Raw genomic sequence first — 14,319 nt, forward strand, 5'->3', positions numbered from 1 at the left:
TTACTTCTGAAACATCAGCCTATGTGATTGTGGGTGGCAATCCTGCAGGACCTCAACCAGGAGCAGGGTGGCAGCCGCCCCTTTAGATGGTACAGCCAGCACCGTGCGCTATGCCACTTGCCTGGCCTATAAACGCATTTGAATTTACAACTTCTGAGATGTGGTTTAAGTTTTTAAAAAGTAACAACAAAAGCAATCCTATTCATGGCAGAAGAACCCTACTTAAGTCAGAAAGAATTAAAACATTTATTGGGCATAAATATATTACATATACACTACAGATACAGTTAGGTATTACATATAGCATAGTATTTGCAAAATCTATACATTAAAATTGATATGGCAGTTTTAATACAATGTATATGAAATAGTCTAAAATTTACAGGAAAACATATGATTATTTTTTTTTTTCTCCTAAAGTTGAAAAGCTTGGAATGTATGTCCAACAGTGAGGTAAAACATTTTGTCTTTCAATTTAAAGAATTGTGCAAGGATAACATTCAAACACATTCAGTTAGGGCACTTTTCAATTTTGACAGGAATACTGAATTACTGTAGCCAACAAAACACGGTTAGAAAATGCCAACATTTCAAGTTGATAAGAACAAGGCAGGTAATATGCAAAAAATCTTTTTAAAAAGTTGTTTTCTTTTTAAACAATTTCTTTGAGGACAAAGGGCATTTTGCTTCACATGACTGGAATTTCTTGTGCCAGGGAGGAGTTTGACATATAGAGCATCAGAAAGCCACTCACTCGTTCCTACATATTGCAAAAGGGCAAAGAGAGAAGGTTAATATAACACTTTATTTTATTGTTCATGTGTAATGGCAATATATATATAGTTATATATCAATATCACATATACATATTTGTGATAGAAAACAGTGCCAGATAGATAGTGTAATAACTTTTTGACTGAAGGGATTATAATGACACCGAATAACGGAGAGCAATAAAATAAAGTGCCGTCAGCTAGTGTTTCACACACAACAGCTTTCTGGTGGTTAAACAGATAGATAGTATGAAAATCTCAAAGATCAAATATTCATAGCAATTTTGGTTTAAAGTATTATTTCATTAAAAAAAATTCCAACCAATTCAGAGAATTTCTTTATAGCAGCAGTTCTGAAGTGTTTCCAAAAAAGGGACTTTTTTTTTTTTCTCCTGAAGACAGGGTTCTCGTACTCAGTTGAATCTTCATTGCTTAAGAAATGCCTTCTCCCCAAAACACCTGCATGTGATTGTTTCAGAAAATGCAGATGCAGTGTTACAGTGGATCATAATACACATTTAAATAGAGGGATGAGTTTTGGAAGGCCAGAACTTTGGCAAAAAAATTTCACCTTGATGCCATCAGTTTGCAAGGCTAATTAAACTAATTATTCTAGTCAATAACAAAATACAGAACTTTCTAGTAGTACTTATTACATCAACGTAGGCACACAGAATAATTCATTGATCTTAGCACTTTCTTTCAAGAGATGATTATGTTTTTCTTGGGTACATGTAAACGTTTCAATCGCTGACAATGGATTTTTTTTGGCATTTAATGCACTAGATGCTCTTTATCTTTAAAAACACAAGAAAATGTCAGAAGAATGACACTACTACAGATGTTGCCAAGGAACGAGACTGACCTAAAATTACAAAAGTATAAAACACAAAAAAATAACATGCTACAAGGGAAAATTAGTACATAAGTACATTTAAAAAATTTTACAATAAATAAAGATTGCACTGTAATTGGCATTTAAAGTACTGTATGCAGAATATAGTATAAATAAACCAAAAACAAAATAATGTTGGTTTCCCCATGACTTTGGTATGGGAATATTATAAGCTAGTACAGGATACTGCATTTTAAGACAACACAGACCAAGCACAAAATAGCTATGATCAAGAAAAACCAAGTAGCAAAAATATACAAAAACAGAAGCAGGGGGATACACTGTGTCTGTTGCACCCTTTTGGAATATATTTGCACCTCCAACTCTTAAATGTCCCTGAGGTACGCGAACATTATGGACTTCATATAAATAATCCAATGACTTTGGGTTAAAATTGATTATCTCATGACTCAGAATAAACATGCAAGAGTAACACTTTGCACTCCAATAGCACCTATAGATCAAGGATCTCAAAGCACTTACGAACATTAGAATCCCCATTTTATTTTTTATTTTTAATGCATGGGAAAACTGAGGCACAGAGAGGTAAAGTGACGTGTTCAGATCACGCAGCAAGTTAGTGACAGATCCAGGGAGATAATCTAGGCTCCTTGACCCCCCAAACACCCTGTGCTTATTACCACCAAATACCATTCCCTCTCCACAAATGGCCAGGTCAACCCCACAAAAATAGGAACTACAAATTTAGATGACTCTTTTGGGCTTTATCAATTTTCACCTGCTGTTAGATTAGTATTATGTGCACTGAATTAAGCTACTGAAATTCAATCACTTCATTGATACTTCATTGAATAGCCTAAAGGCAAATCTTTCAAAAATAATGAGCTGATGTGTAAGAAGATTGATCACAATTAGTGTAAGTCATGGACAATGGGCAGAGGCACTAAACTGTCACCAGTTCTCGTCATATAATTCTGGTCAAACATAACAGAATATAATAACTCTAGTGATTAGATCAGAAGTAGTTATATACAAAGACAGACAAACAAGTTAAAGCAGCTTTTAAAATAGCTGAACAAGGAAACAACTAACTATTGCACAATGCCCTCGAAAAGTTACTGCTATGAATTGATGTGGTAAAATCTACAATGCTCCATAATTTATAGATGCATTTTGGTTACTTGATTTCTTAGACAGGCAGCTCATAGTGTTAAAATCATAAGAAATACAGATTATTAAAACATTTTAAAGTACACATTTTGATCTCAATGAACTAAACACAGTTAAATAACTGAGTGACAAAATGGTTGTTTAGGGCAGCCTTATCTGAGTGAACACATCTTCTGTGTGTGGTTGCTGTGTGGTGATACTCTGACAACACTGAAATCCTAGCCCTGTAACTACACACACTGTGATTCATGTTCACAGGTAAAGATGATCAAGACATAAGAAGTGACAGGTGAATATAAATTACTAAATGGTGACATGGAAAAAAAAAATCAAAGGCTTGCAAAAGACATCAGTGAAAACAGAATAGAGGCAAATCTGAAAATTTTAAAAGAAAACGTAAGCTAGCTTTTGGTATCTGGTTTGCTTCCTTTTTTTTTTTTTTTTTTTAAATCCAGTTTAACCTCTTCCTAGTTTTGCATTTCAAAAAGGTGCACCAAAACACTGATATTTTTTTCCTAGCTAAATCTGTAAAACAAGTATATAAATCAAAGAACAAAAGGGCTTAAAAAGGGGAGTATCTGAATAAATGTGTGTATTAAAATGTGTGGCATTAATTAAATTCATACCTCTAGTTTTGTTGGGTTTGTTTACTTCATTAAGAAGTACTGTAATATAAAGGCAAATAAAATGGACAAAGTTGCAAAGCCAACCACAATGAGGGCTGCGAACTGTTCATCAGTAGGCATCATGCTCTTCATTTTGGGATCATCTAAGCTCCCCATGTCCCCTGTAAGCATGACCTCACTTCGTTGTAGTACAAAAGCCGCAGAGGGGCTGAAAGCTCCGCTTAGCTCCTGAGAGGTGTCTAAACAGCGACGACACGCACACACGCGGAACCTGTAGTCTGTGTTGGTCTGGAGGCCTGAGATTTGGAATGTGGCTTCTTCTCCCTTGTACACCTTCAAGAAAAAGAAAAGTCCTGGTCAATAAATTTATAACAACATTGTGGTCCCTAAAGTAATAACTGTATAACATTGGGGGCCTTGTAGACCTGGCTTGGTTTATGCGAACTCTGCAACAACAAAAAGTACACGGAGAGGCATTTGTCCCAGTCTATATTTCATCTGTAAAGTATTCTGACCTACTCTGAATAAAATAAATTCAGTGACTCTGCTATTGACAGGAGATACGGCACTGACCAGAAATGCAGCTGATACAAGTAATGATGATGCATCTAGCTAAATTTTAATAATTTAGGCTATAAATCAGCAGATGACTTAATTCATACAAAGGACTCTCTGATCTTGCTGCAAAGAATTAATATTTTTTAATGCAGACAATTAGAAACAAATTATAGAAATAAAGTGCAAAGTCTCAGTTGAATGATTCTTTGACTACTGACTACACCACCTAACACTACTCCATCAAGATAGCCCACCTCCACCCCAAGAGGTAAACACTATTCTGACTTCTCATTCTGTAATTTGTTTTGCCTACTCTAGAAGTTCATGCAAATGCAATCAAACACTACGCACTCTCTTGTGCCTACGAGATTCATCCATGTAATCGATTCAGTAGTTGTTCCTTTTACTGAAGAATAAGTACTCTATCATAGGCCTATACTTTGATGTATCCATTTGCTTTTTGACAAATATTTGCATTGTTTCCAGTTTGGAGTTTTTGTATAGTAAGAGTGCTATGAACATTTTTGTACAGATCTTGAAGACTTAAGTTTCTCTTTTTCTTGCGTGAATACCTAGGAGAAGGGCTGGGTGTAAGTCTGCATCTAACTGCATGAGAAAGCTGCCCCAAGCACATCCCCCTGCACTCCTGCCCGCTAAGCATGAGAGTTCCAGCTGTTCCACACCCTCACCAACATTTGTTACTGTCGGTCATTCAAATGGGTGAGTATGGTACCTCAGCTGCACTTCCCTGATGCCTGAGAGTGTTTCCCCCCTTTTCATGTGCTCATTTGGTCACTCACATACCTTCTTTTGTGGGGAGTGCATTCAACTGTCTTGCCTGTTTTTAGTTTGTTTGCTTTTGTTTGTGGTGGCTCTTTAATCTGGATGTAAGTTCTCTGTCAGGGATGTGTTGTGAATATTCTCTCCCAGTTTTGTGTCTTGCCTAATCATTTCTTAAGAAATTTTTTGATGCAGTCCTATTTATCACAAATTAATATTTAATTAATTTAATGGTCTGTCTTAAGTGTTTCCTGTCTGTTTGACCAACTGGTCCTTTTTCCATTAAGAATCTAGGATATTTTCTTCCCCTTTGTTAACACTGCTATAATCACCATGAGGCTTACTACTATGAGGACCTGCAATCTACCAGTTTACTTAGAGATTATCAACCTCTGAGTTGACTGAAGAAAACAGGTATCCTTGAGGGAGGGTGGCAGAGGGAGATCTCACGTGGTTCTTCAATCAAAGTGGTACTGATCCTCGAAACACTCAGAGGAAATGATAACCACCTTAAAATTACATAAAAATCCAGGTCTTATATGAAATAGAGATAGGAAAAAACTAGGTGGAACTCAACCAAATCAGTAAAGAGATTTGGCTGATGAAATAATTAAACAAGGAAGTAAAATTAACTGAACACTTTGTAGCTGAGTGGCACTGAGTTAGCCTCTGTAAAGTGCTAAAACATGCCTGGTACATGGGTAAGTGCAGAGAAAAAGTTAGCTATTATTACTACTACTACTATTTAGAACTTAAAAACAACTCCAAATATATTCTTAAAATACAGTGATTAAAAGTGACAGGGGCATTTTCAACCTAGTGACAGGTCACCTTAAGTAAAGCTGTGAATTTTGCCCATTAATACAAATTCCCTAGAAAATAGAGTATTTCCAACAATTTCAACTGTGTCTGAAATACTCTCCAGCTAAAGAGAGTTAGTGGGAATCTACAAACATTCAGTGTTTCTAAAGCCTGGCACGTAAACTTCTACAAGAAGCAGGACATGGTACCAGAGAACCTAAGTGCACTGGCCACTCAGCGTTGAGCAAACTGAAAGACAGCAAGAGGATCACAGTTTAGAAAAGGGATCGGACTTCCAGTGTTCACCTGATATTCAGCCTTTTTAAGATTTTTCCTCCTCCATTTTCAAACTTTAGAAGTAGACTTTAAGAGTCTTACTGTACTTTCGTTTAGTGATTAAGCCCCAGAAAACCAATTCTGTTTCTCATATTTTCCTTTATGAGATTTGAAGCACGTTCCTCCTGGTGAGCTACTCTGTTTCTTTAAAGATTGTGGCATGTGTCTTAGCAACTGGGGTTACAGACAGAACTGGGCTGGAGCAGCCAAGAACAAAAGAGCTGTAAGAAGACCCCCAGCGATCCTGAGAGACCACTCCTTTCTCATAGGTCACTGTTCCAATGATGAGTTAGTTAAATGGATATTTTAACATGAGCTCGTTGTCATGGTGACTGCCCCAAGCCATTCAGGAGTTCAGACTACACCATGAGAGCACTGTCTATGAATTATGTCCCAACATGTGGGTGGTCTCAGGAAAACAATGGTGTACACTTTTTTTTTCTTTAAAGAGACCTTTTCATTGTGAATGTTCTTAATTTCCCAAATTTAGAATGCTCAAGTTGGTATTTTCCAAGACAAGTCTTTTCTTCGATATTGTTGGGACCATTCACGAAGGGAATGATTTGCAACCTTTGGGACCAGCATACTACCAATCCCTTTGCCATCTGAGCTTTGGGTTCCTATCTGCAATGGCCCAGGTATACAATCTGTTCTGTCTCTATGGTGGTGATAAGTTAATGTCAGGCTGTTTATGGAGTTGGAGAAAAGCTGCCATCTAAGCCTTAGCTGCAAGGTTTCTTGATATACCTCTTTCATCAATTCTTTTGGAGGCCTCACCTCTTGAATGTTTACCCTTATCGAAGGGTGAAATATTGTAGCTGCTGGAGCTCTTCTGTGCAACCCCGGGGAACCGGGTCTAGTCTGACCTGGCCACTGGGAGGCGCTGGGCAGATTCTTCTCAATGGCAGGACCAGGAACTGGCATCAGGATTCCAGGTCTAAGTCCTTGCTCTGACCCTTTCTAGGTCTGTCACCTCGGGCAAGTAACAGCTTTGAGCCTTATTTTTTTTCATCTTTAACATGGGGACAGTTACAGTACCTAACTTAACTTAACCCCAAGGGGGATTGAGTATTAAATGAGAAACTATGTGAAAAATGCCTTGTGAAAGGAATATACTGGAGATAAGTCATCTTTATCAAATTTAATCCTCCTGATTACTCTGGCAGGTATTACTCCCATTTTAGAGATGATAAAACTGAGGATCAGAAAGCTGTTCATTTCTCAAGGTCTCAGGTGAATAAGGGTAGTGGTAGACCCCAGACGAGATCCCACATCTAACTCAAACACCCCTGGCTCACCACTGGAACTGCTCCAGCTCCACTGGTTCCACGTCTTTGGTGGAACCCGTCCTCCCCACCTCAGTCCTCATCGAATGACTACGGTGTGATACCAGGTCCACTTCTCCTGACCTTCTGACTTTGTCTTCCCAGGGAGTCCCACAGCCTCCCTGGTGTTTCCATGAAACACTTCCAGATCACCCCACCCTGGGTCCCACTGCCCCAGAAGGAAAGCACTGCCTTTCCTATATGATGTATGGAAAGCAGCTCCCCAACCCAGTCTGTGCCAAGGAAAGGCTTGGGCAGCATTTCTGTGACGTGGCCTCTTAATTTATGCCAAACAATCACCTCACGGCTGAAAATCACTTAATAACCTATCCCTACAGATGTTTGAGAGACTTTTGGAAAGTAGATATAAATGTTCATTTATATCTAGTATTAAATGATTTCTATGGTTTCCAGAATTTGCATGGCTAGCTCCTTCTAAGAAAGTTGGCTCAGAAGTATATTTAATTTCCCAGAAACTCAATTCATGGAATCTTGAACACAGACTTTATATATTAATTTTGATGGTACTTCCCAACTCTAACTCCTTAAAGATCCCTAAAAATGTATTGATACTTTGAAAGCAAAGGAGTGCTACTTTTCTCATAACCATTAAGCAAAAAGCTTAGTGAAGGAAAAATGTATATCTAATGGAAGGGAACTTCCTCAATGACAAGTCCAATTGAAAGTTGGGCTTTAATTCGTAAATATGTTTTTCTTTTAGCTATTCTTATTGTTTTAATTAGAAGAGCTCCCCCTTTTCACAAGCACTGTCAACACAATGTTAATATTATCTTTAAAAGTATATATATGATAAATATATTGAGTATGGGACTGTGTTCTATTATCTCCAGAGCAACCAGCACAATGGCTATTAACAAAGCAGATGCTCAGTGAATGGTCTCTAATTAGAACCCTTAAATACTTGAGAGTAGATATGCTTATACCACACTTTGAAAAGAGAGGAATATTACCAGAAGCAAGTACATGTGAACGTTAAGTATCAGAACCCGCACACAAACCACAGAGTTTAGAACAGGTACAGCCATGATTATACAAAATGGAATTGTTAACAAGGATTGAGTTGTTTTCAGTGTATTGATAGTAGTCAACAATGCTTATTATGCCTTTTGGATCTTAGTTAAGGAAAAATTAAAACAATCCCAATACTCCATTTCCTGAGGATTCTGGTTCCTGAGGTTTGAGATAACTGATTTGTTTTCGTGTAAATAATCACAGCCACGAGATCGCAAAATCAGTAAGGTCATCAGGCCTGCAGCACAGCTGAGGTGACTTTTCATGGGACTGTGCCTCTCGCCATGGCAGGGCAGCAGGCCATGCCTCTTATCCCTTTGTTTTCATTCATTTTGACAGGGGCACCATTACAGGCTCTTCCTCCTGCCTCAACCCAATTTAAAAGGCACAGTTCCATTTAAGATTATCTTTATTGAAGTAACCAATCATAATATCACAGTAAGTATACAAACAATATTATTTTTACAAAGACTATTTCTGTCCTTGATTTGATGTGCAATATATGTTAAAGTAATTCTGACATGTTTGTTCCAAATGAGAGGATTTAAAGTAATACCCAGATAATCGAAATGAAGAATCAGTGACCCTTAATTCAGAGTAACATGCTGTGTAGTTGAAATCTTTGAAATAGAGAGCCTTTGGGGGAGGTTGCTGGAGGCTGGGATCTGGGCCAACGCCTGCATCTCTTTACTAATGCTATCCTTCTGCCAGGAACTGGAGAGGGAGACATAACTGCCCAGCATTGCCATCTACACAGCGCCCTCTCATGACTGAACAGATCTGACGCTCACAGTAACCCTGAGGTAGAGAATTAGTATCTCCACTTTGACAAGACAGCTGAGGCTCAGAGAGGTGAATTAATTCCTCCAATATCACATGACTACAGAAGGCAGATTTCACCTCCCTTGCCCCCCAGCTACAGTGGGAATTCACTAACCTGCAGACTTCCTCTGTAGAGGGTGCAATGCTGGGCAGGAATTGTTGCTCCTGAGCCAAAGAGGACAGGCAAAGGTACTGTTACTGAACTGCTTCTTGGGGGCACGCTGTTTCCACCCCAATGGGCCCAGAAGCTCTGAGAGCACAGACTATGCTGTTCTGTTATACGCCAGGCAGCCCTCACAGTGCACAGCACCTAACAGTTTCTCAACGAACCAGGGGCCCTACACCTGAACGCCGTGAAACTGAATATAAATTTGTTTCATATGCAATTTAAAATGGATGTGTGCATGAATATTTTTCTGACAAAATGGGTCATATCCTTCATCAGATACTTAAACGGACCTATAAACCTAAAAAATTTAAGAATAAGCAAGACAAATGATAGCTTTTAAATATTCCCTCCTTGATCTATTCTTACTTTGCTTTGGATTTGACCCTTTATTTACACAAAGATGAAGAAAATGTGCAATAAGACAGTCACAGCCTATTTAACTTCTGTGTTCGGGAATTAAATCACAAACTATTAAAAATATGTAGGCTCCAAGTCTTTAAAATAGTTCTCTCAAGGTCAAGAGAAGATCTTTCTTCACAGTAACTTGTGTGATACCACAAAGAATCAATACACATCCCAATACTATATTCTAAAAATGATACAAAATAAAAATAAATTTATACAGAGATGCCATCAAGTTAAAGGTGGAGCTCTATAAATTTTCAGATGCTTCAAAGGTTTTCATAATGCAACAAATCTGAGCACCAACAATATTAATAATTTGTCACAAATTTTGACTTCCAATAGGTAATAATTTCTTGCAGTTTGTTACCCTTTTCTCATCTTCAGTGTTTATATTTAAATACTTTATGTAAAAATCATTGCTGTCTGAACAGGGATATGAATGTGAATCATTTCGCTTTACATTCTTATGTATATATTAAACTGTTCATGTTCTGTCTTGTGAGGCAAAAAAAATCAGTCACCTGCATATACATACAATTTTCATTCTTTTTAAGAATGCTTTACAATTAATACTGTTTGTTTGAAAAGAAGTTTTAAGCTTCTTGAAAAAAGCTTGTGCTTGAAACGTTTTTTAAATGGCAGAAAAGCCAAATCAATATATGCATGCATTCTAATACAGAGTAAAACTTTAGGGTAAGGACTTAATACTTTAAGTTAATAGACTGTCTCATAATTAGAACCAGATGCTCGCCCCACATCATGATAGCTCAACGAAAGAAAGCTAATTACAGAGTTAAAGTCAATGTTTCCAGCAAAATATCAGAAAAAGACTTGGCCCTTGCCATATGTCGCCTGTAAAACTGAGCTAGGGGAACAGAAGGACACTGTTCTATTATGGGTGATGTTTTTCACCTCAGTTACAAACATCACTTCTAAATCCCCCCTATGGTGAAGTTTACTGATTCTCACCACTGCAAGTATAAATCACCCTGTTCCTGTGAAACTGCCTCTTTCACACACACAAGAAACATTTACTGAGTGCCTAGCTATGTGCCAGTCCTGGGAAAATAAAAATGAATAACACAAGCCCACACATTAGTGGATCCTGCCTGATTAGCGCTGTAATTGAAGTATACACAGTGCTTCCTCTAAGCCCATAGCTCTGCCGTGGTGTATGCTCTGCACTGATGACCTCTCATTTTCTTTTGCTTTGCCTCTATGAATTCAAAGCCTGTTATCTCTGGACTATAATTATTTTAACCATTACTCTGCACACATAAGATAAATAGATTTCATTCCCTATCTCGTGTCCAGAACAACTGAATGAAGTACTCAAAACATCATGTTTAAGTTAATGTTTATTGAATAGGGAGAAGCAAAAAACTCAGTACAAATTGTCCCTGACTCAACTCTGGCTTTTCAAGTACCACTACCTGCCTTAATCATTTCTTGGTAAATGCAGGAAACACACGGTTACGAGAAGAATGCTAATTCCCCAGCTACTGAGCCCGCCCTGGTGTACTGTGTTTTCACCTACTTTCAACAAGAAACTCTTATTTATAGCTGTTTACAATAAGAAATATATTTTGAAGCATATATGTAATTGTGTATTAGTATTTGTATGTTCATGAGACAAAATATATAACATTAAACAAATAGCAAGATTCAAAATAGCCAATCTGCCAGTGAAATCTAATTTATGAATGGATTAACCTATATTCTGGCAATGCCTAATGTATAGATATTGAGTAAACAATGCTTTTTCAATGTAAATCAACAATCAGTGTGCTTTGAGAAGCAGACCATTTTTTCCAAGAACAGGTTGGAAAAGCATGGTGGTGGAATAAAAGGTTTATAAAATACAACGATGAACATGCAATGAATGTGCTGCTGGGAAGTGAATATTGTTAAGTGTCAAGTGATATGTTGTAAAATTTGGTAACATTTCATCTTTAGCCATTTGTTACATTGCTATGCGGCAGGACAATGCTACTGGTGTTAAAGATGACTGAATCTAGCAGGGAAAATCCTCTGCTCTTCATGCGCGCTGAGACTCTGAAACCAGTAATATATTTGTGGTAAGGTGAAACAACTGCACACGTAAAATTACTGACTGTGAAGTGAAATATGCTGTATAAAACGAGATTGTAAGGTGAAAGGAAACAAGAGTGGTTTTGCTTTTATTTCAGAGGAATGATGGAAACTGGTGAAATCATCCACTGGTGTTAATCAATACTGGTGATGCCTGTCATGTTTAAAACAAGTTTTTGCAAAATGTGCTTAAAGCAATTCATTCTTTTATCTGGCACTTCATACTAACAAAGTACAGTAAAATTTACTAAAATTTTCTTTGATTCTTTTTACTCATTTTTATTTACAAGTATTCTTTCTTTATTATTATAATACGAGGAATATTAACCAGCAAATTAACAAAAACTCTGAATCAAATTATTTTCTACTTGTTTTGTGTATCTGGAGCCTCAATAGTTGAATACAAAGAAGTGTTCGCAAATTATATTAATGATTCGGAAGGCAGGTGGTATTTATCTTCAACTTCTTGAGTTTGACATAAATGCACTCCTCTATTAAAAGTGCTGGTAAGGAATGGGTCCTCAGCTTTTCTAATGGAGTAACAATGTTATATTCTGATTTCACATAATTATTAAGTTCCTGGGAACGTTATGGAAAGCCACAGAGTATCTGAATCTTTCACATCCAGTGACAAGATAATGTGTGGCTTTGGAAGAATTAGGATCAAAAAGGGTGTCAAGAATGATAAACCCAAATTCTTTATCAGGTTATATTCCAATCACATTCTTTCTTGCATGGGTTTATCATGTGAACCGTACAGGCTTGCTACTCAAACCATGATCCATGGACCAGCAACATCAATGTCACCTGGGAGCTTGAACCTCGACCCCAGACCTACTGAATCAGAATCTTTAACAGATTCTCAGGTGATCCTATGCACATTAAAGGGTGACAAGTAGTGACCCAGAGCTTCTGAATCACAGGCCTCAAGGGCTGATAGGTCATTTTCCTTATCCTTCAATTATAACTTCCATAAAAAAGGCAAACAGACATGGGCTTTAGTAATTAGGTTGACACTACTTTCCTATAAAGTAAAACCACTGGCACTTTAGTTTTCAATACATACGAATATCAAATACAAATATAGAACTTAAAACCCTTCACAAGATTATGCTTGTGGAACTGAAAATGTAAGAATACCACCACATACAAAATAAAATGTAAGCTAGAGCTATTACCCTAAAGAATTAGGTAATGGGTAGATGTGAGGCAGTTTCTACGACCGATTTTGAGAAAAATGTAGTTCACTGGCTACTAAATTATTCACCGCAAAGGTAGAGGCAAGGAGCCAGCCTGACCCTGATAGGCCACGCACGCTGGTTCTTACCTGTTTGTACTCAGATTCTCTTCCAACCAATACCTGCAGAATGTAGTTGACAGGGTCGCCTTTCATGGGTGGTACCGTCTCCCATAAAATTTCACATGAATTTCCTTCTAACTGTGTTACTCGAGGTGCTGAAATACAAATCCACACATCCAAGCTCAAAATTCAAAGTATCATATGAATAGTCAATATTTTAGTAATATTAGTGAGAACCCAGAGAGAGAGAGAGAGAGAGAATGTTTGTGCCCGCCCTGAGAGGGGAGTTTATTTGCCCAGCCTCCTAGAAAACTAGCAGGGTACCCTTTACACAGAGAAGACATTCCGCGCCTAGCAAGCCATTGGTGAAGAACCCTTTGCTCACTATCCTATTAATAACTGTTTGGCCTGGGTTGCATTTTTGTTATTTTTTTGATGGCTAATGAGCACCTTCTATGATTAAGCCCTGTGTTAGGTTCTTTGGGGGAAGCAAAAATAGGTACCATAAATACTGCTTTCAAGGAAATGAAGATCTAGTTGAGGGAAGGGGAGAGAAAGGTATGAAACAAGTACAAACAAACATAAATGTAAGGCAGATTAAAACGAGAGGTACAAACAAAATGTTGGGGAGTTCCAGGGGAAGGAAGTCACATCCGTGTGAGAGTCTAAGAAAGGTTTGAGGAGCAGGTGGCATTTGAGGTTAGCCCTTAAAAGTTATCTTACATTTATATTTTTTAGTTTATTTTTTACCTACTGGACTCATCATTCCAGATTAAAGTGAAATTATGTTAGTTTGCAGCAAAGCACTTACATGTTGTAGAATTTTAAAATATTTTCTCACAGCTTATACTGTATCTCTACAGCTTAATTCAACATCTGATATTTTTCCATTTTGTAACTAGCATGTGTAACTGCTCTTGCTGAATGCCCTTATTTTTATTTTCTAATTACATGAATTCTTTAGAGGCAGTTGTTTCTACTTTCAATTCTGTACAATGCTGTTTCAGAAAAATAAAAGCTGTCTTAAAAAAAGAGTTTGTCTTAGTTGGCCAGAACTGCAATTTATGGAAAACTAAATAATCTCATCAGACTAAACAGTCCTCCGGCTAAGACAATCTCCTGAACCTAAGCATGAGCGGAGAAGACCTGACGTGTGGCAGTGGAGGACATTGTCCTCCGGAAGAAAGTGTACCACGACCTGCATGGGCTATCAGGTTGGTGGTGTGTTTTCCACAAAATGCATCTCCCCCAGTAATCATTTCCAGAGGCAAAGGT

The 14,319-nt window shown here is 37.6% G+C and overlaps 1 protein-coding gene across 5 annotated transcripts in view; it reads right to left on the reverse strand.

Moving 5' to 3' along the window:
* Window positions 1–273: 273 nt before the first annotated feature.
* FNDC3B (fibronectin type III domain containing 3B) overlaps window positions 274–14,319 on the reverse strand; it is a 350,641-nt gene continuing 336,595 nt past the window's right edge. For all 5 annotated transcript variants that reach the window (XM_061194472.1, XM_061194468.1, XM_061194471.1 and 2 more), the window contains 2 exons: window positions 13,072–13,199; window positions 274–3,758 (listed from right to left, as the gene is read on the reverse strand). In XM_061194472.1, coding sequence (XP_061050455.1) covers window positions 3,447–3,758; window positions 13,072–13,199 — 440 coding nt within the window. In that variant the 3' untranslated portion in view covers window positions 274–3,446. The remainder of the gene's footprint in view (window positions 3,759–13,071; window positions 13,200–14,319) is intronic.

This window comes from Eubalaena glacialis, chromosome 6, assembly GCF_028564815.1.
Source record: "Eubalaena glacialis isolate mEubGla1 chromosome 6, mEubGla1.1.hap2.+ XY, whole genome shotgun sequence".
In the NCBI taxonomy this organism is placed as follows: domain Eukaryota; kingdom Metazoa; phylum Chordata; class Mammalia; order Artiodactyla; family Balaenidae; genus Eubalaena; species Eubalaena glacialis.